This window comes from Oncorhynchus mykiss, chromosome 5 (assembly GCF_057628025.1).
Source record: "Oncorhynchus mykiss isolate SJ-2025 chromosome 5, ASM5762802v1, whole genome shotgun sequence".
Lineage (NCBI taxonomy): Eukaryota > Metazoa > Chordata > Actinopteri > Salmoniformes > Salmonidae > Oncorhynchus > Oncorhynchus mykiss.
Window position 1 is genome coordinate 69573360 of NC_143026.1, and position 24231 is coordinate 69597590.

The window sequence follows — 24231 nt, forward strand, 5'->3', positions numbered from 1 at the left end:
TTAAGCAATCTCGGGGCACTATGGGAAAAGCTGTGACGTTTTGGACAAGAGCATTTGTTTAACAAATAATGTTAACAGCTGTGAGCACTATCTAGCAGAAGGTGTGGAGTGTATTACCTTTCAGGACGTGTTCAGTGTTGGCGGTGTATGAGTCAGCATTGTGTGCCACGCTGCGGGCCTCCTCTAGGTGACGCAGCATGATCTCACAGCCCTGGTCGTTGCTCTCCCACAGTTCCATGCCCTCGAACGCCACCGCCGGGCGCTCCATCAAGATGAGCAGGGGCATTAGTAGGGGCACCGTGGTGCCAGTCAGGGGCATGTCCACTACACACACACACAGGGACACGGTCAGAGACTACAACTGCACTTAAGCTCAGTAAGAGCACCAAGGAGGCTCTATTGAAGTGCTTACCTGTTCCTTCATACAGCCCCTTGTAAAAGGGCTTGAGAGACTTCTCGTATATGATGGCAGTCTGAGTGTATTTCCTCCTCAGCATGGTCCAGGTGTGGTCTAATCGTGCGATCTGTGGTCAAGGGCATACATACGGTATGTTAGGAAACAAACAGCACAATCACAATATCCCTAGGGACATCTGCCTTTAAATACTCATCTCAGAACATGTGGTGGGGTTGGGGGACCATGTCTGGCTGTATTGAGTGGGGTACCTGAGGCATGTCCAGTGCTTTCATGATGGAGGAGAAGGCGTACAGGTCCCCCATGGAGTCCTTCAGTTCTAGAGCCACCATGATAATGCGGTTCAGCGTGGCGGTTCGCTCCTCCAGACTTCCTGTGCAGCCCAGGATGTCCACGGCAACCCCGATGGCCATGGTGTGGTGCCTGAGTTACACAACGGAGAGTTCAGTCATGAGTGCCTTGTGTCTACATGTGGGTTCCTATCACCTGAGGCGTGTGTCAGGTGGGTTTGGGTGTGTATGTGTGTTTACCTTTCCATCAGGTCTCGACGCAGCTGCCTGCCGTGGGGTAAGGTCACCAGCTCCAGACCAGAGGACACACCCATTTGACCTTTCACCTCCTCAGAGACACCAAGTACCCTAGCAACCTGTCAGGTACATAAACATTGTTTAGTTAAGCTGTAGGAGGATGGAAGTGTTTTAGAATGGTCACGTTTGGGGAAATCCTGTAATTGATTAGGAGTTCCTTCTGACTGAATTAAACCAGACATCTTTATTGAATTCCACAGCCACATAAATATGTTTCCCTCAAGACTAGACACCCAGTCATGGGTTTGGCTACAGAGCATTTTTGGTGCATCTAACTAAATAACATTTACTGGTTTCATTTGACCCTTTGTGTAGTGTACCACTCCCAGACAGTCATAAGGCACCTGACTGTCTGTGAAATGCAAAATACCAACGAGAGGAAATGAATGAAATGCCAGTCGTCTCTGATGCCCTCTGTGTGCCTGACTGTCCAGCCTCTAAATTAGATGCTTCTGAAGAATAAGACATGTATCACGCAAACACAAACTGTCCTGCAAATCTCCCATTCATATTAATTAATGATGTACACTGACATTTCTTTTATGATCTCAAGTTGGGATTCAGCCCTTAGTGCTCAGACATACAGTAGGCCTAGTGCGGTGGAGAATGTCCTGTGGGTAATCTGGGAATGGTGTAGTGGGACAGTGCAGTACCTGGCAGTCTGCCATGAGGATGTGCTTGGCAATGATGTGGTGGTCTTTCTGAACGAGCAGTTCCTTGGCTCTCTTCAGCACACTCATCTCCAGGGGTTTGTTCTCTGCAGGCAGTAGCCTGGATTCAAACTCCCCCGGCCGGAACGTAGACGCGGTCTCCAACACCGGCCGCCGGAAGCTCCTCTCTTTCTCCTCCCCTGTCTTCTCTATCTCATCCATCTCTCCTTTCCTCTCTTGTTCCACCTCCTCCTCTTCGCTGCCATTCTCCAGGGCTTCGATGGCATGGTGGTAGGAGCTGCGGTCCAGTTTGGAGCCATGGCTGCTCCTCTCATTCTCCTCTGTCCTCAGCCTCTCTACGTAGCTGTTTATATTATTGTTGTTGTTAGGCTGGGGGCCCAAGCCTGGAGCCTGGAGCCTGTCCCAATCCGCTGGGCTGCAGGGGCTCAGCTCAAAGTAGTTCACCTCCGGGCTGCGGGGCTGGGGAGACTGGAGAGCCTGGGTCAGATGCTGCTTCTTGGGCTTCAGTGGGGGAACAGGGGGACCTGGGGCTGGGCTGGCCAGAGGGGCCAGGGGCTGCAGGTGTGGGGAGTGGGGTATCCTCATGGCGGGCACCTTGCTGGGCTTGGGGGGCGGCTTGGGGCAGAGCTGGCTTTCTGAGCCCCGGATGGCCTCTCCGGCCTGGGTCTCAAAGGCCATCCTCCTTGGCACAGTGGGACTGAGGGCCGGCTCACTGCCCGTCCTGAACACTGGAGACTGGGACCTAGGCTGATGCTCCATCAGCTGGGACTGGGGCTGGGGCCTGGAGCCTGGGGAGTGAGAGGGGACCATCATTACCTGAACCTGCACACTGCAGCCTAGTACATACAGCTAGAGCCATGTCTGTGTTGTGTGGCTGTGGAGCTGCTGTCTTTTATTCCAAAGACTCAGACATCAAGCACATCTATCCATTTCCATTTCAACTTTTATCTGCTCAGTAATCCTTTCAGAAATACATTTATCGCCATCCTTAGCTAATGTCACAATTCTCATTTCTGAGCTGAGGGTACAAAGCAAAGTTTTGAAGGCTTGTCGGGGCTGTAAGTCCTCTGACAACAGGATATGAGAGAGAGAGAAGGTACCTACCTAGAGGAAGAAAGCTCTCTGACTGGTGGGTTTTGAGAGGCAACCTTCTCTCCTGAACGTGGTTCAGACACGCCGGCTGGCTTCCACACTTGTCTTTGTTCCTGATAGACAGAAAGAAAGAAACAGAGAGAGAGAGGTCAATTGGACTGAGCCCTTTAGCTACCAACAGCGGCACGTCCACTGGGCACACCACTAACCCCTACTGAAACCTGATACATTGACGCAGTGTTTATGTAAAATGGTACTGTGTAATTTCAGGGGGTATTTTTTGTCCTGGTTTGCCTTGGCATTGTGCTCAGAGGTTGGTATTCTCCATCCAGGCTAAACATCACTCCTTACTTACTTTGCCTCAGGAAGGGTTTATTGTAGATGTATACTTATCTCTGTGACTCCCACATTAGTGTGACAAATTTGGAGTGCACATGTGTTGTTTGCATGGCAGGCTATACATGAACATTATACAGATCCAATTCCATTTGGAGTGACCCCTGTATGACGGAATGTACAGTGTCTATATAAGCTCCTGGGTGCAGAGGAGAATAAAATGAACTTTAATGCCGTAATAAATCAGCTGCAGGAAAGCATCTCCATTGTACCATTGTAACACACTGGCAATTCACCATGTCAAGAGCAGACAACCCTGAACCTCCTTAGATAGCCTACTAACCTAAGCAGGTTCCCCCGTCCAAGGCTTTGGTCCTGGGTGTGTCCGTTCATGATGTTGAGGCTCAGGCGTTTGGAGGTCTGGCTCTTCCTCTCGGGCAGGGTCAGACCGGTCTCCACACGGACACAGGCCACCCCATACTTCTCCTCTAGGCAGCGCAGGGGCAAGGCCCTGTTGATTGGCTGGAAGATGATGGCTCCCACCACCTCCGTCACTGGCTTCCTGTTTCCCACGTAGTAGCGCACCAGGGCAGGCACGCTGTCGAAGCCCTCCTTCTCAAACAGGTACTGCACCCGAGAGTAGGCCTCGTTCATGGCCACCACCATCTTATTGATCTTGAAGTGCTGCGGGCTGTTCTTCCACTGGCAGGTCAGGACGTAGTTCCCAGGGCTGGACAGAGAGTCCCGGATCAGGAAGTCCCCGTCTCTCTGGATCAGGTTCTCTGCCACCTGGACACCAGAGGACACGTGTTGAGCACATATAGACAGAGACACATACACACAGGCATACTGTATAGCTCATACAAATGGCTGAATTTTCAATATCACACAGTTGGAACTGTGTTTTCCGTTTGTCACACTTGTCTCACAGTTGGATTGGTGGCGACAGGTGACAGGTGTTCTAGTCCCTCTCACTGAATGTTTTCTCTAGGACTACTGTTACTGTACTGTAACATCCTGATACCTCCCAGCATGCTCTCTGAGCCCAGGCCACACCAAGCTAAAGAGGCTGCAGTGACTCAGACTGCCACGTCACACAGGAGGCCACCTGCTTGGTTTTTGAAAATGTCTGAATAATATTTTGTTAAATAATACAATTATTTGTTTAATTGGTCCACACTCCACTCCACCACATATGTCATTCCTCCAAACATTTAATTACCTTAGTATTTCTGTTTATATAATCATGAGTTGGAAGGTTATGGGTTTCTAATTAGACTTTTTAAAAGCCCTCTTCACAATGGGGCCGCAGTGACACCAGGAAGGAGCTTATTAAACCTGATTAGGATCACTTGGCAGCATGAATGCTGTTTTTCAGTATCCTTACATAAAGTCTCTGTCCTACTGAGGAGGTGCAGGCTGAGCCGTAAAACTGAGCACAGCTGTGTGTGTGTGTGTGTGTGTGTTTACCAGTCTTATGCCACCCTGTCATGACTGCAAGGACAAGCTCAAAAGAGTTTTTGACCCTTATTCAGGGTCCCATCTGTGATTTTACACACAAAGGCAATGCTTTGGGTTTATAAAGCCAGTCTGACGCATTGAAATTCATTTGATTTATACCTCATGAAACTGCTCATTTATATTAAGATCCATGTTAAATCCATTAGCCATGCAATGTTGTTTATATATTTCTAATAGACTGATAGTTTCTAATAGTCTGTTGTGAATTAATTTTGTTGTGAAATTTACTATCCTCGATGCACTGGCATGGAGAGAAACCTCCGCAATCACCTGAAGCCTGGAGCTGCTGATGTGTATTGTCTAATGGTAGAATGGGAGTGGACTGAGCTGGTCTTACTAGTTCTTGTTGAGAGACGCACAGTCTTGTGGGTAAACATGACAGTGTGTAACGTACCGTGTGCAGCTAGCCGGTGATGACAATTATAGAGGCGTGGTCAGTGCCAGATCAGTGAACCAGCGGAAGGCAATAAGATAAGATGTCATTAATAAATGGTGTCATGTCATCTGATTAAGACCTGTGTGTGTGCTGAGAGACAGACTGAGCATCCTCACTGAAGCTGAGGTTCATGGAAAGAGCTCTGCGGTCTGAGCTCTCAGTACTACAGTATGTACACACACAGACGCAGTGTGTGTGTGCCAGGGCCACTCTGTTCTCACTGACAAGTTCTCAGTGACAAGCTCTTAGTGAGATAATGATGAAAGCACAAGGTTGAAATTAAGTCCATTTCAATTAACCATGCAGCGGGTGTCAAGCCTCATTCAGCCACAGCACGTCAAACTGACAGCCTCACACCATGGATTCAATACAGCCAGTGCTGTAGAACGGACCTGACAAGATAAATACTTATCTCTGTTGTTGACTTGTCCTTATTTGTCTGATTCTGATCTGGCTCAACCAGTTTCAGACAAGCTGCCAGAGAATGAATCTGCTCTGTGTCAGGCACTCATTTGAGCTGAGCCCTGGGTGTGAGGATGTCCTCAGTGTTCTTCCTCCTCCCCCTGATCTGATGCTGCTGTGCTGGGATCTGTCACAGTCTGTCATAGCCTCCTCCTAAGTCCCCACCCTCAGCCATGTAGGTTTCACTCTGCAGTCAACATAAATGAAAGCTCCCTTCTGGAAACCTCTAGACACTCAGGGAGTTTTCACATATTTATGACAAGAACTGCCAGACAAAGTGTCTAAGCTCCCTGACTCTCCATTCACACAGTAGTCCACAGAGTGACCAAACAAAGCATTGTTTGGGATGTCATTATAGAGACGTTTGATTGAGCTTGGAAAAGTTTGTCTGCCCTGCTGTTCTGCCCTGCGCGGGTATGCGGAAGGTTTTGCATGGTTGTCATGTTTTCAGAGCACCAGTGCATTTCACTGTCAGTCTACACCTGTTGTTTACGAAGCATGTGACAAATGTTATTTTATTTTATTTGCTGTGATTCCTCCACAAGGTGGGTGGGTGACCATCAGGCAGTTCTGTGACTCTTCTACAGAGTGGGTGGGTGACCAACAGGCCGTGCTGTGATTCCTCCACAGAGAGGATGGGTGACCAACAGGCAGTTCTGTGATTCTTCTACAGAGTGGGTGGGTGACCAACAGGCAGTTCTGTGATTCCTCCACAGAGAGGGTGGGTGACCAACAGGCAGTGCTGTGATTGCTCTACAGAGTGGGTGGGTGACCAACAGGCAGTGCTGTGATTCCTCTACAGAGTGGGTGGGTGACCAACAGGCAGTGCTGTGATTCCTCTACAGAGCGGGTAGGTGACCAACAGGCAGTGCTGTGATTCCTCTACAGAGTGGGTGGGTGACCAACAGGCAGTGCTGTGATTCCTCTACAGAGTGGGTGGGTGACCATCAGGCAGCAGGAATGACAGGGCCCTGAATGAAATAAGTGTGCAACTGGATACCCAGTCGTAGCTGTTGGCAACACGGGAACCCCTCCCCTCTCTGCATGCTTTCATTGGGCTAGTCATGTTTCACGGTAAGCCTCTCCCCTCTCTCAGCTCCATCTCTTTATTGAACTATCCTCTTTCACAAAGAGCCAGCGTGTGCCGCCGGCCGCAAAAACAATACCTTATCAAAAATCCTTTGACCCAAGCTAAAATAAGGCTCATGATAAATCATTAAACAGCATCTGAGTTGTTCCTCCAGAGAGTGTGCGTGTGTGTGTGCGCATGTTTGTGTGGCTATTTACCACCACAAACCTATGCTGGCACTAAAACCGTACTCAACGAGCTGAATAGGGTCATAAGCAAACAAGAAAATGCTCATCCAGAGGCGGCGCTCCTAGCAGTGATTTTAATGCAGGGAAACTGAAATCAGTTTTACCAAATTTCTACCAGCATGTCACCTGTGCAAAAAAATTCTAGATCACCGTTACTCCACACACAGAGACGCATACAAAGCTCTCCCTCACCATCCATTTGGCAAATCTGACCATAAGTCTATCCTCCTGATTCGTGCTTACAAGAAAAACTCTAATTAGAAGTACCAGTGAGGCGCTCAATACAGAAGTGGTCCGATGAAGCGGATGCTAAACTACAGGACTGTTTCACTTTCACAGACTGGAATATGTTCCGGGATTCATTCGCTGGCATTGAAGAGTTTACCACATTAGTCACCGGCTTCATTAATAAGTGCAATGACTATGACGACGCCCCCACAATGTGACCATATGTACAGTGCCTTGCGAAAGTATTCGGCCCCCTTGAACTTTGCGACCTTTTGCCACATTTCAGGCTTCAAACATAAAGATATAAAACTGTATTTTTTTGTGAAGAATCAACAAGTGGGACACAATCATGAAGTGGAACGACATTTATTGGATATTTCAAACTTTTTTAACAAATCAAAAACTGAAAAATTGGGCATGCACAATTATTCAGCCCCCTTAAGTTAATACTTTGTAGTGCCACCTTTTGCTGCGATTACAGCTGTAAGTCGCTTGGGGTATGTCTATCAGTTTTGCACATCGAGAGACTGAAATGTTTTCCCATTCCTCCTTGCAAAACAGCTCGAGCTCAGTGAGGTTGGATGGAGATAATTTGTGAACAGCAGTTTTCAGTTCTTTCCACAGATTCTCAATTGGATTCAGGTCTGGACTTTGACTTGGCCATTCTAACACCTGGATATGTTTATTTTTGAACCATTCCATTGTAGATTTTGCTTTATGTTTTGGATCATTGTCTTGTTGGAAGACAAATCTTCGTCCCAGTCTCAGGTCTTTTGCAGACTCCATCAGGTTTTCTTCCAGAATGGTCCTGTATTTGGCTCCATCCATCTTCCCATCAATTTTAACCATCTTCCCTGTCCCTGCTGAAGAAAAGCAGGCCCAAACCATGATGCTGCCACCACCATGTTTGACAGTGGGGATGGTGTGTTCAGGGTGATGAGCTGTGTTGCTTTTACGCCAAACATAACGTTTTGCATTGTTGCCAAAAAGTTCAATTTTGGTTTAATCTGACCAGAGCACCTTCTTCCACATGTTTGGTGTGTCTCCCAGGTGGCTTGTGGCAAACTTTAAACGACACTTTTTATGGATATCTTTAAGAAATGTCTTTCTTCTTGCCACTCTTCCATAAAGGCCAGATTTGTGCAATATACGACTGATTGTTGTCCTATGGACAGAGTCTCCCACCTCAGCTGTAGATCTCTGCAGTTCATCCAGAGTGATCATGGGCCTCTTGGCTGCATCTCTGATCAGTCTTCTCCTTGTATGAGCTGAAAGTTTAGAGGGACGGCCAGGTCTTGGTAGATTTGCAGTGGTCTGATACTCCTTCCATTTCAATATTATCGCTTGCACAGTGCTCCTTGGGATGTTTAAAGCTTGGGAAATCTTTTTGTATCCAAATCCGGCTTTAAACTTCTTCACAACAGTATCTCGGACCTGCCTGGTGTGTTCCTTGTTCTTCATGATGCTCTCTGCGCTTTTAACGGACCTCTGAGACTATCACAGTGCAGGTGCATTTATACGGAGACTTGATTACACACAGGTGGATTGTATTTATCATCATTAGTCATTTAGGTCAACATTGGATCATTCAGAGATCCTCACTGAACTTCTGGAGAGAGTTTGCTGCACTGAAAGTAAAGGGGCTGAATAATTTTGCACGCCCAATTTTTCAGTTTTTGATTTGTTAAAAAAGTTTGAAATATCCAATAAATGTCGTTCCACTTCATGATTGTGTCCCACTTGTTGTTGATTCTTCACAAAAAAATACAGTTTTATATCTTTATGTTTGAAGCCTGAAATGTGGCAAAAGGTCGCAAAGTTCAAGGGGGCCGAATACTTTCGCAAGGCACTGTACATATGCCGATTACAGGAAACATTCGCACTGAGCTAAAGGCTAGAGCTACCACTTTCAAGAAGCGGCACACTTATAAGAAATCCCTCTACGACCTCCGACAAGCCATCAAACAGGCAAAGCATCAATATAGGAGTATGATCGAATCATACTACGCCAGCTCTGACACTCTGTCAGATGTGGCAGGGCTTGCAAGTGATCACGGATTACAGAGGGAAACCCAGCCGCGAGCTGCCAAGTTGACACGAGCCTACCAGACGAGCTAAATGCCTTCTATGCTCGCTTCAAGGCACTCAACACTGAACCATGCATGTTCTGTACGACTGTGTGATCACGCTCGCCAAAGCCGACGTGAGTAAGACCTTTAAACAGGTTAACATTAACAAGGCCGCAGGGCCATACAGATAACCAGGATGTGTACTCAGAGCATGCGCTGACCAGCGAGCAAGTGTCTTAGCTGATATTTTCAACCTCTCCCTGACCCTTTCTGTAATACCTACAGTACATGTTTCAAGCAGACCACCGTAGTCCCTGTGCCCAAGAACACCAAGGTAACCTTTCTAAATGACTATCGTCCCATAGCACTCACATCTGTAGTCATGGAATGCTTTGAAAGGCTGGTCATAGCTAACATCAACACCATCATCCCAGACACCCTGGGCCCAATCCAGTTCGCATACCGCCCCAACAGATCCACAGATGACGCAATCTCTATTCTCTACTCCACACTGCTCTCTCCCACCTTGACAAGAGGAACATCTATGTGAGAATACTGTTCATTGACTAAAGCTCATCACTAAGCTAAGGACCCTGGGACTGAACCCCTCCTTCTGGAAGTGAATCCTGGATTTCTTGACGGGCCGCCCCCAGGTGGTGAGGGTGGGCAATACCACATCCGCCATGCTGTCCCTCAACACGGAGGCCATTCAGAGGTGTGTGCCTAGTCCCCTCCTTTACTACTTGTTCAACAACCATCATTAAGTTGCTGATGACGGTGGTGAGACAGCCTATAGGGAGAAGGTCAGAGATCTGGCAGTGTGGTGCCCGGACAACAACCTCCCCGTCAACGTCAGGAAGACAAAAAAGCTGATCGTCAACAAGACAAAGAAGCTGAGATAAAGGGCCGAGAATGCCCCATTCACATCAACTGGACTGTAGTGGAGTGGGTCGAGAGCTTCAAGTTCCTCTGTGTCCACATCACTAAGGATCTATCATGGTCCAAACACACCAACACAGTCGTGAAGAGGGTACGACAACACCTCTTCCCCCTCAGAAGGCTGAAAAGGCTTGGCATGGGCCCTCAGATCCTCAAAAAGTTATACAGCTACACCATTGAGAGCATCTTCACTGGCTGCATCACTGCTTGGTATGGCAACTGCTCGGCATCCGACCGCAAAGAGCTAAAGAGAGCAGTGCATACGGCCCAGTAGATCACTGGGGCCGAGCTCCCTGCCATCCAGGACCTCTATACCAGACAGTGTCAAAGGAAAGCTTTAGAAATTGTCAAAGACTCCAGCCACCCAAGTCATAGATTGTTCTCTCTGCTACTGCATGGCACGCAGTACCGATGCACCAAGTCTGGAACCAAGAGGACCCTGAACAGCTTCTACCCTCAAGCCATAAGACTGCTAAGTGGTTAGTTAAATAGTTAACCAAATATCTACCCAAACTATCTGCATTGACCCTTTTTGCACTAACACTTTTGACTCATCACATACGCTGCTGTTACTGTTTATTATCTATTCTGTTGCCTAGTCACTTTATTATATTGAGGTAGATGTACTGCCTCGTACCCCTGCACATTGACCCTGTGTACATTATATATTCAAGTTACTTATTGTGTATTTATTATTACTTTTCTGTTATTTCTCTATTTTCTTTCTCTCTGCATTTTTGGGAAGGGCTTTTTGGGAAGCATTTCACTGTCAATTTACATCTGTTTGTTACGAAACATCTGACAAAGAAAATTTGATTTGATTTATTTTTGTATGTGTGTGTGTGTGTGTGTTACCTGTCTGGGAATGGCTCCATGGTACCAGGCGTGGCTGCATGGCTCCTCACTGGCCATTTTCAGCTCTTCCTCCAACTCTTTGCGTAGTTTCTCCGGCGGGCCCTCCATTACGTACTTGTCCCTGGAGAACTGCACATAGACAGGAACAACAGCTTCTTTCAGTACTGGGATCCTCACAGACATGGATGCTGCACTGAGAGGGCACACTGTGTGCACTGCACTGGCTGTCTGCTCCTGTCTGTGTGGTAAACCTTTTAAATGTAACTCTCCCTCTACTGTATCTACCTCTCACACGTTCTCTTTCTCTTTCTTTTTCTCTCTCCCTCTCTTTCTGTGTAAGCAATGTGTCATACATGGCTCTCCTCCCCTCTTTGTGTTCTGGGCTGTAATTTCCCAGAGCCACACCATGCCGAAGGCTGCAATTGGCGAGGGCTCTACCTGCCTCTGCTTTGACTGCTGTGTCATTTCCTGGTCTCGTTGCCACGCCCCTCTGCCCCGCCCCAGCGAGAGGCCTCAGGGCGGAACACAACACAACACACCTACCTCTACCTCCCTCACCTGACTGCTGTGACACACTCACTCATATAGAGTGCAGTGTGTATACAACCAATAAACTTTCATTTTATTTGACAGAGTCCAGTATGCCGGGCTGTTGTGACACACTATGATTTACAAAACCCATCCTCCTTCACAATCATAAGACTTCACCTACACACTATTTTTTTACCTTTATTTAACTAGGCAAGTCAGTTATTTTCAATGATGGCGTAGGAACAGTGGTTTAACTGCCTTGTTCAGGGGCAGAACAACAGATTTTTACCTTGTCAGCTCAGGGATTCAATCTGGCAACCTTTCGGTTACTAGTCCAACGCTCCAACCACTAGGCTAGCTGCTTGTCCTGCATTGAGTTTTGTAAACACATTACAAAAGGGATTGGTCTGTTGTTGTGCAACCTCTCAGTCTGCCCACAATATACCAGTATCTATGTCGATAAATGATCAGAGTGATACTGAAATGTCCCTCCTGTGGCGCCACTCGTGGGATTAAACCAAGCTTCAGTTTTCTACTTCATTAACTAGAGGTCCAGTAGACCCAGCCAGAACAACACACTCCATAATGTTTTATTATTGTGTTGCTCTTTAAACAAACCCCCTGGAGATGGCAGGCAAGATTAGACTCTGGAGGAAATTACTGTAGCCATTGTGTTATTTTAGATGTTGGCACCAAACCTGCAACTTTCCAAAACACAATCTGAGGATTACTAGGGGCTGCCAAGACCTGGTTCATAAAGAGATGGGGAGGTAGAGGAGGTTGTGGGAGGAGGGAGTTGATTGGCTATTCAGCATTGACCCTAAGGGTGAGCGATGACCAGTAGGATTATTGTGTTACATCAACTCAATACCTTTCTCCAGTGACCAATATTATACTTGGTTTTCTAATAAATGGTTGTTTGTGTACAACCTCTGCATTAACCTTACTTGCCTAGTGACATCTTTGTCCCTGCACACTACAACAATGATCTTTCTGGGAATATTGACAATACAGATGAACATTGATCAACAACAATGATGTAATATGACAATGGCCTTTGGGACAGAAACTCTTCACAGCTGTGTTTTTCCCTTTAAGGGACTGGGACAGGACAGGAACATACAGTATCATATACCCATTTGTCCCCTTCTAAAATAGCTTGAGGCCTCATTGACATTGGCTAACTGTTAGGAATGTTCAGAATGCACAGTGTTTTGCCTATCTGACCACTTCCAGAAGCAGTGACGCGGTATTGTGCCGAGCTTAACAGGCTATTTGTTTCCACTGTTTAACCCACGGCTAAATATGTTAGACTGCGTTCACCTTCGACCCCAGAGAGAACATCCGGAAGGACTGTACATTTTAGTTTTCTGTTGTGGCCGACAGAATTATATGCCAAATAAAACTGAAGTAAGGCTCCAGGAAATGGTGTTTTATTTTTGCGGGTGGAGGGGGTAAGCATTGGAAACTCAAGCTTGAGGTAATATGGAGCTATTTATTTTAGCAGTGTCGTTCCATGTCAATTCAGCAAGCCATGACACCCACCATCTCAGATTGCTATGAAATCATTTCTGTAGTTTGAAACAGATAAGATTAGCATTCCTGCAACATTATTCTGTTGAAGTATAATTTGATCTCTGAGAAATGTTGCTAATTCATTGCACCCAAATTTGCCATTTATAGGATTCATATAATATTCAATACATTTAGTACCTAACATCTGATTTGGACCAAACGTGTTTCTAACAATGAGTAAGAGATGAAGAATCCAAAGAAATTGTGAAAAGCCACCCACAGACCCCACACGCTAATTCCACCCTAACAAGAGTAAACAGTACCAGTTCCCTATGTATGACAAGTAGTATGGAGCTGCGGCTCAGAGTATTATTTCTTCATCCTATGTAACGTATTCTCAGTGAATTTGGTGATGTTTTCTTTTCCCTATTCAGAGGAATTATTCAGTGAAGTTGTTAGGTTTATGTCTCATCCTATTAACAGGAATGTTAATCTTATCTGTTTCTAACAACATCAACAATTCTAGAACAATCTGAGATGGTGGGTGTTGAAATCCTCTTTCTTGTGCTTTTTGAGGTGGAACGACCTAGCAGAGAGCTAATTAAGTGGACTGAATCACTGTCAGCTATGGGCTGCTGCTACTGTTTTATATCTGTGTATATATATATTTAGTCTGTCTGTTCCGTTGGAGAGACAGTGGACCTGCTGCTCATCAGATTAAAATAGGTTTTATATTTCAAAGACTAGGGTTAAACTTCCTCTAATGAGGCTATGGGTGTCTGTGCCTGAGACTGTCCACGAGAGAAGACGAGAGAGCCTCATATTGAAGCATAAGCCTATCCATATGCATATCCTGCATGCTAAACTTAGATTGGTGGGAAATGTATGCAAGGACAAGTCTTGTAAATGTCATGACAGTAGTAGTGAATGTTCTTCTTACACTGCATCCTTCGCTGGCAGGCCGTCTCTTTCACTCTGCTTTACTGTGGAAGTGCACACATGCTTGCACAGACACACACAAACATACCCTGGGCGAGGGGGGCTGTCAACAGCCTGTCAGCCATGTGTGATTCCTGCACGGCCCAACGCTCCCCAAGAAACGGCCCACTAGCCCTGGGGAAGCTGAGGATCGAGAGAGCTGGCATCTCACAAACACATTCAAGCTGAGCCAGAGTCAGATATTCTATATCCTCGAAAGCTATAAGCCTAGAAGTCAAAACTAATGATAGAATTATCCATAGTGGTTGAAACAAGCTTAGCCTCATCACAGCAGTAAAGCAGTGTGAAGAGTTTTACACGATCTCCAGGGGGATGTTACATAACTAGAGTCTAAATGTAATTAGCACAATAAAAACATCCCCATCAAAATATGTATGTTTAAGCAAGAGATATATTTTTTTAAATGGACTGTGTCTCAATCTACTGCATCCACCGCTTTCCGCCTCTGCGTTGGAAGGAGGCAGAGCTACAGCGATGTTTGTCAGACCAGGAGACACCCCTAAAATCTGTCTTCTCACAAAAACTTCTGTAGTGTACGAACCATTTGGGCAACAAACTAATATCTTTCCACAGAGGGATCATGAGACTCTCACGAACATGATGACGTTCTCCGTTTTGCAAGCATCACGGGACTTGTATGAAGTCGGTAATGCCGATCTGACAACTTCTGACTCTAGTGTCCGAACAGTTTGGGCTACACACTACAATAATATGACCGCATCATCGAAAGGTGGTACGGGGCAAACTTTTTTTACCAGCTAAATTTTATGTAAGTAGTTTATCGCCCAAATAAAAAGGGATAAATATGGGTAAAAAAATATATTTACAGTACCAGTCAAAAGTTTGGACACACCTACTCATTCAAGGGTTTTCTTTATTTTTACTATTTTCTACATTGTAGAATAATATAGAAGACACTAAAACTATGAAATTACACATATGGAATCATGTAGTAACCAAAAAACAAATGAATGAAAATATTTTTTTATATTTGATATTCTTCAAAGTAGCCACCCTTTGCCTTGATGACAGCTTTGCACACTCTTGGCAATGGCGATTGCGTCATCGGTGGATCTGTTGGGGCGCTGTACACCTGGACAAGAGGAAAACCTATGTGAGAATGCTGTTCATCGACTACAGCTCTGCTTTCAACACCATAGTGCCCTCCTAGCTCGTCACTAAGTTCAGGGTCCTGGTTCTGAACTCTGTGCAACTGGGTCCTAGACTTCCTGACGGGCCGACCCCAGTTGGAGAGGGTAGGCAGCAACACCTCCGCCACGCTGATCCTCAACATGGGGGCCCCCCTGTACTCCCCTGTGCTCAGCCCCTCCTGTACTCCCTGTTCACCCATGACTGCATGGATACGCAAGACTATAACTCAGTCATCAAGTTTGCTGACGACACGCGACAGTGGTAGGCCTGACAATGATGAGACAGCCTACAAGGAGGAGGTTAGAGCTGTGGCGGAGTGGTGCCAGGAAATAACCTCTCTTTCAGCGTAAAAAAACAACTAAGGAGCTGATCGTGGACTGCAGGAGACAGAAGAGGGAGCACCACCCCATCCACAACGACGGGGCCTCGCAAACGTCTATGGATGCACCATTGAGAGCAAGCATTCTGTCGGGCTGCATTACAGTTTGGTACGGCAACTGTGCCACCCTCAATAGCATGGGCAGGGTTTGGGAGTAACAGATAATATGTAATGGATTATAAAAAAAAACGAATCTGTTACGTTACCAACAAAAAGATTGTAATCAAGTTACAGATACTTTAGAAAAACTAGATGATTACTTCTAGGATTACTTTTAAATTCATAAAGGATGGTTGCGGAAAAAATAGTTGACACCTTTCTGTTTTCTCAATGACATTCAAATCAGCATTCAAAAAAAGGCGCAAATGTAAGTTTGCTTCGCCTTAGTGAGTCTGATTAGAAGTCACTGACCACTATGATGACACACCATATGCTTTTGATGGATTGCGGGAAAAGAGCATACATGGGCTTTTGTAGGCTACAGACCAGGCTATGTCTTCCAATGGTGTGACTAATGTCGGTATCCAAAGATTATCCAACTTGAATAAACGCCTAGAGGTAAGGACGACAGCGGTAGTCTAGCCTACGGGGTGATATTATTATTGATATCTACATAGCACATTGATGTGAATCACACTACTGCTCTCTCATTTAGGTATTTGCGCCTTACATATTGTAGTTGTTGTGGATGGCTGTTCACAAATATATATGTATATTTTAAACCAATAATGGTGGAATTGAAGAAGTTTAAGCTGCCTATCAATCTTTTTTTATGTCCATAGGCCTAGCAGACACATGCTCAAACTCACACACTTTTGATAGACTTAAACAGTTGCAAGTTATAGCTATATCAAAGTGTCACCAACGTAAACAATAGGCCTATAGCAAATGCAATATATGGCATACATTTTTCACATGCAAATAACACTTTTCGGTAGTGCTCAAAGCACGCCATTCCATGTGAGCAACATTGTTTTTCGGTATATAGAGTCATTGAACGCTGGTTACCTCGTATTCTGTTAATATGCTGTTGTTTACTCACTGTGTATGTTTTATACTGTATTCTCAACATAGCTCATCCTAATATACCTACTGCTCTACATACTATTTTCTTTTCCAGATGATATACTGTCTATACACACCGCATATTTATGTACTTTGGATTGTTATTTCTTGATGTCTTGTTTTTATGTTTTTGATTAGTCACGTGTGCGCGACATTATACTGCAGTGTTGGAAATGTAACACGCACTTCACTATAACACCTGCTAATCTGTGTACGCAACCAATAAACTTTGATTTGATATTGATGCCATCCAGTGAGAATAGAGAATAGGATAGGATAACAATACAGGCCAGTATGGTATTTTACTGCCCTGAACAACCAACCAGAATCATATCTATGGCTCGAGCATTAGCCTCTGTCACAGGCTTTGAGGCATCAACATGTGTTTGTCACATGACCCAGTACCATATATGTTATTCCCATGGATACTGTGGCCAGGGTGAACCCATTTTTCACCATGGCCACCGTATGTGTGTCGTGTCAGAACTGTCCCGTGTCGTTGTGATAAAGACGCTGGCATGCTTTGGCGTGTACCCCCAGATGATACAACAGGTCAGTCGTTGAACTAAGTAATGAAGAGTATAATAAGACATTGACCGCCTAAAAAACAGTCAGTCTACTGCTTCAAATATCTTTCATCTGGACAGGCCTGAATAGTGTGCAATGCAATATTACATAGAATACCACAGCACAACATTGTCCTGAAATAACGGCACCACATGGCCCTGCAATACCACAGCACCACATGGCCCTGCAATACCACAGAAAAGGAAGCGAACATAGCCTATGGCCACTATGTCAATGATGTAATGTAAATTCTAAAAAATCTCACTGAAATTAAAAATGAAGTAGCTATAACTCATAAAGCGGTGAAAGTTTTGCCCAGTATGGAAAAGTTCTCATCCTTCCATCTCCACCCATTGGGTATTTATACATGTCATGTATATATAGAGACTTACAATCCCAGGCCCAAGCAGGGGATCACAGCCTGAAATAACCACTGAGGGCACTGGCATTGTACTGAAGGATGGCCCGAGGCAGGGCAGGCAGGCAGGCAGGCAGGCATACTCCATGTTGTCAACAGTCTGTAGACCCAGCCAACACCCTTAAGCCACAGAATTACAGTGACCAGACACTCCATACCCAGACAGCAGCCTGGGAAAAGTATCTTTCCAGGAGCTGTTTGTCTTTGCTTCTGTCTTTCCTTTTTTCAATTCATTACATAATACTACCAAAGACCTTCAACCTCCATTCACACTCACAGAGCTCCTTCTCCCCCTCCCCTCAACACTTAGCCCAGTTGAATTAAGGCCGTTTTATAGCGGTATAGGGAACTTGACGGCAACTGAACACAGGAAGTTGGTGGCATCTTAATTGGGGAGGACGGGCTCATGGTAATGGCTTGAGTGGAATCAGTGGAATGGTATCGAATACGTGTTTGATGCCATACCATTCGCTCCGTTCCAGCGATTATTAAAAGCTGTCCTCCCCTCAGCAGCCTCCACTGCAACTGAAGTAGATTTTCTTGGCATCTCGTGGCTTTTCAACAGCACTGAGGAACCACTTTACGATGTTGAAGAATTACAGCAGGCCCTGGTTCACATAGCTGTCCATTGAGGAAATCAACTCTTAACCTGAGTTTAAAAATAGCTCTGGTATAATTACTCCTGAGGAGCCTGATGATACGATGGACATAGTTAATCCCTCCATCAGGGTAACTACATTATTCTATTTCTGTTAGTCACATGTCTGTGGAACTTGTTCAGTTTATGTCTCATTGTTAAATCTTATGTTCATACAAATATTTATACATGTTAAATCTGCTGAAAAGAAATGCAGTTGACAGTGAGAGGACATTTCTTTTTTTGCTGAGTTTATATTAGCCCACAGGTACAAGGATGCACTTTCATGCTAGGTTTAGGAGCTCATATTGAAGCTTATAGAGACCCCAACTGATGTATGGAACAATCTTAAAATTATCTACTTTGGTTTAGATACAAGCATCATGAAACCTATAACACAAATGAATTTGACTTAGTGATTAGTGATTTTTTTACCTAACTTGCTTACCACTTTCTCCGTGTGGTTTATTCCTTCGCAGACTACACAAAATGATGATCTCTTCCTAAATATTCGGTCAAATGATACATTTTGTGTATGGTTTCCTAGAAACAAGGGTGGCTCAACTTACCCCTTTGGCTCAACTCACTCCCTCTGCCCTATGCCTGAATGTTCACACATTTGCATGACTGATCATGGGGTGGCTTTTTAAAGACCTTCTCTTTACTGTCCATGTCATCATCGTGGAAAGCACCCATCCATGTTAGACGGACTCTCAACCATGATTGCATCGAGTGCATATCTCTGGCTGGGCTTCATCACATTACCCTGCTGCCATTCCCTAAAACAGTTAAGATGTGTTACTGTCATCTTCATCCAGATTGCTAGCTAAAATACACAACCTCCAGAAGGATACAGAGCCAAACACAGTGGGATAGTTGCAGAAGTGCCATCCTTCCAGATGAAAATGGGACACAGTCATTTGTTTGTTTTGAGGGCATGGCTGTGAGTTACTGGACATGGTTCAGGTTCATTGTGTGATTTAATGACTTGAGGAAATGGGGATGTGTTTAGTGGGTTCTCCTCAGAGAGCTGGCCCCTCCAGCTCTTGCTCCAGATGATGCGAACTGCAGCGGTTCGTCAGAAGTAAATCTCTCTGGGTTAAAACCAGGGGTTGTAACCAAAATAATTTTCCAATCATTTTGTTCTGAACAGAACCATACTTTTTTTTGTTCCGATCCACTGTTCCGACCAGCAAAATCAAGTTCTGAACTGGTTCAAATCCCCCAAAAAGTACCGGTTTAAATTGTTCCTTTTTAAACCTCTGAAATCATTTATTTTCTTTTACATTTAGCTCGACATTGAATTACTTCACCAATCATTCGGTACGGATATAGCAGCTCGCTATGGAGCTGGCAGGCTATAGCTCAATGAGTTGTTTACATGTGTGATGGAAAGACAAGTGTAGGGTGCAAGATTAGTGAGAGAGGGTGGAAGAAGAGGCTTTGCTTAAAGCCCTGGGCATCTTGTGATGACATGCATTATCTGAATTAGGCCCACGGAATTATACCTACGGAGGAGTGGCTTCTATGGAGGAACTTTGAATGCCTTTGAACTTTAACGTTGGCTTAACTCTGGACCAGAGAGGCTAGCTAGCTAACAAGCTTGTGTGTGCAGAGTGGCACCAGAATTAAAAACACATCTTACCTATTTGTAGTTAATAAATCCAATATGAAATGTGATAACTGTAGTGTCCCTAACTAGAATTTAAAAGTGAACACATTCTAATAAAAATATCTTCTGAATCATGCTTGTGTTATCAGTAGGGCTGAGAATGATGCTGCAGTGGACAGCAGCTGTTTTACAGGCAACTGACCAATTCTGCTATTTTGTGTGTTTTGTTGCACTGTTGTTTTTTGAATGTACATGATGTTTCCACCATCGTTTCCTGTGACAGAAAAGAGTTCTGGACATCAGAACAGCGATCACCAACCTCGACTGGGATGAAGATTTCTACTTCAACGAGTCGGAGGCACAGGACATACTGCTCACCCCAGACCAGAGAGGCCGACGTGTGGGCACCTTAACAAAACTACGTTGGCGAGTACATAAACCACCTCTACCCTCAGTTCTAGCGAATGTACAATCACTGGAAAACAAACTGGACGAGCTCCGTTCGAGACTATTCTATCAATGGGACCTGAAAAACTGTAAAATCCTATGTTTCTCAGAGTCGTGGCTGGAAAAGGACATGGATAATATACAACTAGCTGGTTTTTCTATGCATCGGTAGGACAAAACGGCATGAAGGATAAGATGTAGACCAGGTATTCCCAAACTGAGATACGCGCCATCGGGAGTACACCAAAATAAAAATGTGATTCACAATTTTAAAAATACCAGTATTTTCAAACAGTCCATTTATATTTTCCAACGGAGCTATACATTCGGGTGAGGTTTTTTTCTCGCCGGAGTAGCCTCGTTTCACTGCCAAAAATACAATTAAACCAGTGTTCAGCGAAAAAACAACACAATGTCAAATACAGGTAGCCTGGTCAAATAATTTACATCCAATCACATTGCTTGTTACTCTCCCGCAGGAGAGAGTCACATTACCTGCTACTCTCCCGCAGTCTACCACTAATGGTCCGTAAGTAGCCAAACGTAGCTGCTGCTCATGTTGGTCTCTGTACTGATGTCTCAAAAGGCATGACAGGGAGACCTAGGGAAGTGGTAACGCTCGTGCAAGCAGTTGCTCCCGACGCCACTTGGGTACACTGCAACATCCATCGATAAGCTCTTGCTGCCAAGGGAATGCCTGATAGCTTGAAAGACGTTTTGGACACTACAGTGAAAATGGTTAACTTTGTTAAAGCAAGGCCCCTGAACTCTTGTGTTATTTCTGCACTATGCAATGATATGGGCAGCAACCATGGAACGCTTTTACAACAAAGAAGTCTGTTGGTTATCAAGGGGCAAAGGATCGACACGTTTTTTTTGAATTGAGAGACGAGCTTAAAGTTTTCTTTATTGACCATCATTTTCACTTGTCTGACTGCTTGCATGATGATGCGTTTCTCACACGACTGGCCTATCTCGGTGATGTTTTTTTGGCTTATCTGGGCGATGTTTTTTCTCTCCTGAATGATCTGAATCTAGGATTACAGGGCCTCTCCGCAACTATATTAATTGTGCGGGACACAATTGAGGCTATTGAGGCTACGATTAAAAAGTTTGAGCTCTTTGTCCGCATTAACAAGGACAACACACAGGTCTTTCCATCATTGTATGATTTTTTTGTGTGCAAATGAACTCAAGCTTACGTCAAATGTGAAATAGTGAAGCACCTGAGTGAGTTGGGTGTGCAAATAAGCAGGTACTTTCCCAAAACGGATGACACAAACAACTGGATTCATTATCCCTTTCATGCCCTGCCTCCAGTCCACTTAATGATATCTGAACAAGAGATCCTCACCGAAATTGCAACAAGCGGTTCTGTGAAAATGTCATTTATTCAGAAGCCACTGCCAGATTTCTGGATTGGGCTGCGCTCAGAGTATCCTGCCTCGGCAAATTGCGCAGTTAAGACACTGATGCCCTTTGCAACCACGTACCTATGTGAGAGTGGTTTCTCGGTCCTCACTAGCATGAAAAGTAAATACAGGCACAGAATGTGTGTGTATAATGATTTAAGACTCTCTCCAATACAACCCAACAAACATTGCAGAGTTATGTGCATCCTTTCAAGCACACCCTTCTCATTAACCTGTAGCGAGTTATTCACAATTTTCGATAAACAAATAAGGTTTTATATATATATATACATACATACATACATACATACATACATACATACATACATACATACATATATATTTTGTAGCTCTATGTAGTCTATTTACAACCATAAACCAATGCTGGCACTAAGACCTCACTAAATGAGCTGTATACACCATAACTAAAAAATAACACACTCATCCAGAGCCGGCTCTCCTAGTAGCCTGTGATTTTAATGCAAGGAAACTGAAATCCATTTTATCTCATTTCTACCAGCATGACACCTGTGCAACTAGAAACTAGGTAATCTTTACTCCACACACAGAAATGCATACAAAGCTCTCCCTTGTCCTCTATTTGGTAAATCTGACCATAACTCCATCCTCCTGATTCCTGCTTACAAGCAAAAACTCAAACAGGAAATACCAGTGACGTGTCCAATACGGAAGTGATCCGGTGAAGCGGATGCTAAGCTACAGGACTGTTCCGCTAGCACAGACTGGAATATATTCCGGGATTCATCCGATAGCATTAAGGAATTTTCTACATCAGTCACCAGCTTCATTAATAAGTGCATCGATGACGTCGTCCCCACAGTGACCATACATATATATCCCAATCAGAAGCCATGAATTACAGGAAACAACCACACTGAGCCAGCCACAGCTGCCTAGTGACGTAAGCCTACTCTCACTTCAAGGCAAGCAGCACTGAATCATGCATGAGAGCACCAGCTGTTCCGGATGACTGTGTGATCACGCTCGCCATAGCTGGTGTGAGTAAGACCTTTAAACAGGTTAACATTCACAAGGCTGCACGGACAGACGGATTACCCGGATGCGTACTCAGAGCATGTGCTGACCAGCTGGCAAGTGTCCTATATGTTACCTATATGTTTCAAGCAGACCACCATAGTCCCTCTGCCCATAGTAACCTATCTAAATGACTAATCTGTGATGAAAGGCTTTGAAAGGTTGGTCATGGCTCACATCAACACCATTATCCCAGACACCCTGGACCCACTCCAATTTGCATACCACCCCAACAGTTCCACACATAGCACAATCTCTATTGCACACTGTCCTTTCCCACCTCAACAAGAGGAACACCTATGTGAGAATGCTGTTCATTGACTACAACTCAGCTTTCAACATCATAGTGCCCTCCAAGCTCATTACTAAGATAAAGACCCTGGGACTGAACACCTTCCTCTGCTATTGGATCCTGGACTTCCTGATGGGCTGCTGCCAGGTGGTGAGGGTGGGCAACAACACATCCACCACACTGACCCTCAACACGGGGGGCCCTCAGAGGTGCGTGCTTAATCCCCTCCTGTTGTTCCTATTCACCTTTGACTGAGTGACCGCGCACGACTCCAACACCATTATTAAGTTTGCTGACGGCACGCCGGTGGTAGGCCTGAACACAGACGGCAATGAGACTATAGGGAGAAGGTCCAGAGACCTAGCAGTGTGGTTCCAGAACAACAACCTTTCCCTCAACATCAGCAAGACAAAGAAGCTGATCGAGAACAACAGGAATCAAAGGGCAGAGCACAGATCCCCATTCACACTTATCCCACCAGACATGCCACCAGGGGTATTTTCACAGTCCCCAAATCCAGAGCAAATTCAAGAAAGCATACAGTATTATATATAGCCCTAATTGCATGGAACTTCCTTCCATCTCATATTGCTCAAATAAACAGCAAACCTGGTTTCAAAAAACAGATGAAGCAACACCTCGAGGCACAACGCCTCTCCCCTATTTGACCTAGATAGTTTGTGTGTATGCATTGATATGTAGGCTACGTATGCATTTACAAAAATGTTTTATGTAGTTCTGTCATTCTGTATTGTGTTTCGTGTTTTGTGTGGACCCCAGGAAGAGTAGCTGCTGCTTTTGCAACAGATAATGGGGATCCTAATAAAATACCAAATACATTAACAGAGCTGTAGTGGAGGGGGTCAAGAGCTTCAAGTTTCTCTGTGTCCACATCACTAAGGATCTATCATGGTCCACACACACAGTCATGAAGAGGGCATGACAATGCCTCTTACCCCTCAGGAGACTGAAAAGATTTGGCATGGGCCCCCAGATCCTCAAAACGTTATACAGCTGCACCATTAAGAGCATATTGACTGGCTGCATAACCTCTTGGTATGGCAGCTGCTTGGCATCTGACTGCAAGGCGCTACAGAGGGTAGTGCATACGGCCCAGTACATCACTGGGGCCAAACTCCCTACAATCCAGGACCTCTATACCAGGCGATTTCAGACAAAGACCCTAAAAAGACTCCAGCCACCCAAGTCATAGAGTGTTCT

At 45.0% G+C, this 24231-nt stretch overlaps 1 protein-coding gene across 3 annotated transcripts in view; it reads right to left on the reverse strand.

Moving 5' to 3' along the window:
* The window catches only part of LOC110524417 (BCAR3 adaptor protein, NSP family member), a 103814-nt gene that overhangs the window by 2756 nt on the left and 76827 nt on the right, over positions 1 to 24231 (reverse strand). For all 3 annotated transcript variants that reach the window (XM_090235695.1, XM_021604019.3, XM_021604020.3), the window contains 8 exons: positions 10929 to 11057; positions 3445 to 3890; positions 2778 to 2878; positions 1656 to 2461; positions 946 to 1061; positions 667 to 838; positions 413 to 524; positions 118 to 324 (listed from right to left, as the gene is read on the reverse strand). In XM_090235695.1, the coding sequence (XP_090091821.1) occupies positions 118 to 324; positions 413 to 524; positions 667 to 838; positions 946 to 1061; positions 1656 to 2461; positions 2778 to 2878; positions 3445 to 3890; positions 10929 to 11057 (2089 nt within the window). The remainder of the gene's footprint in view (positions 1 to 117; positions 325 to 412; positions 525 to 666; positions 839 to 945; positions 1062 to 1655; positions 2462 to 2777; positions 2879 to 3444; positions 3891 to 10928; positions 11058 to 24231) is intronic.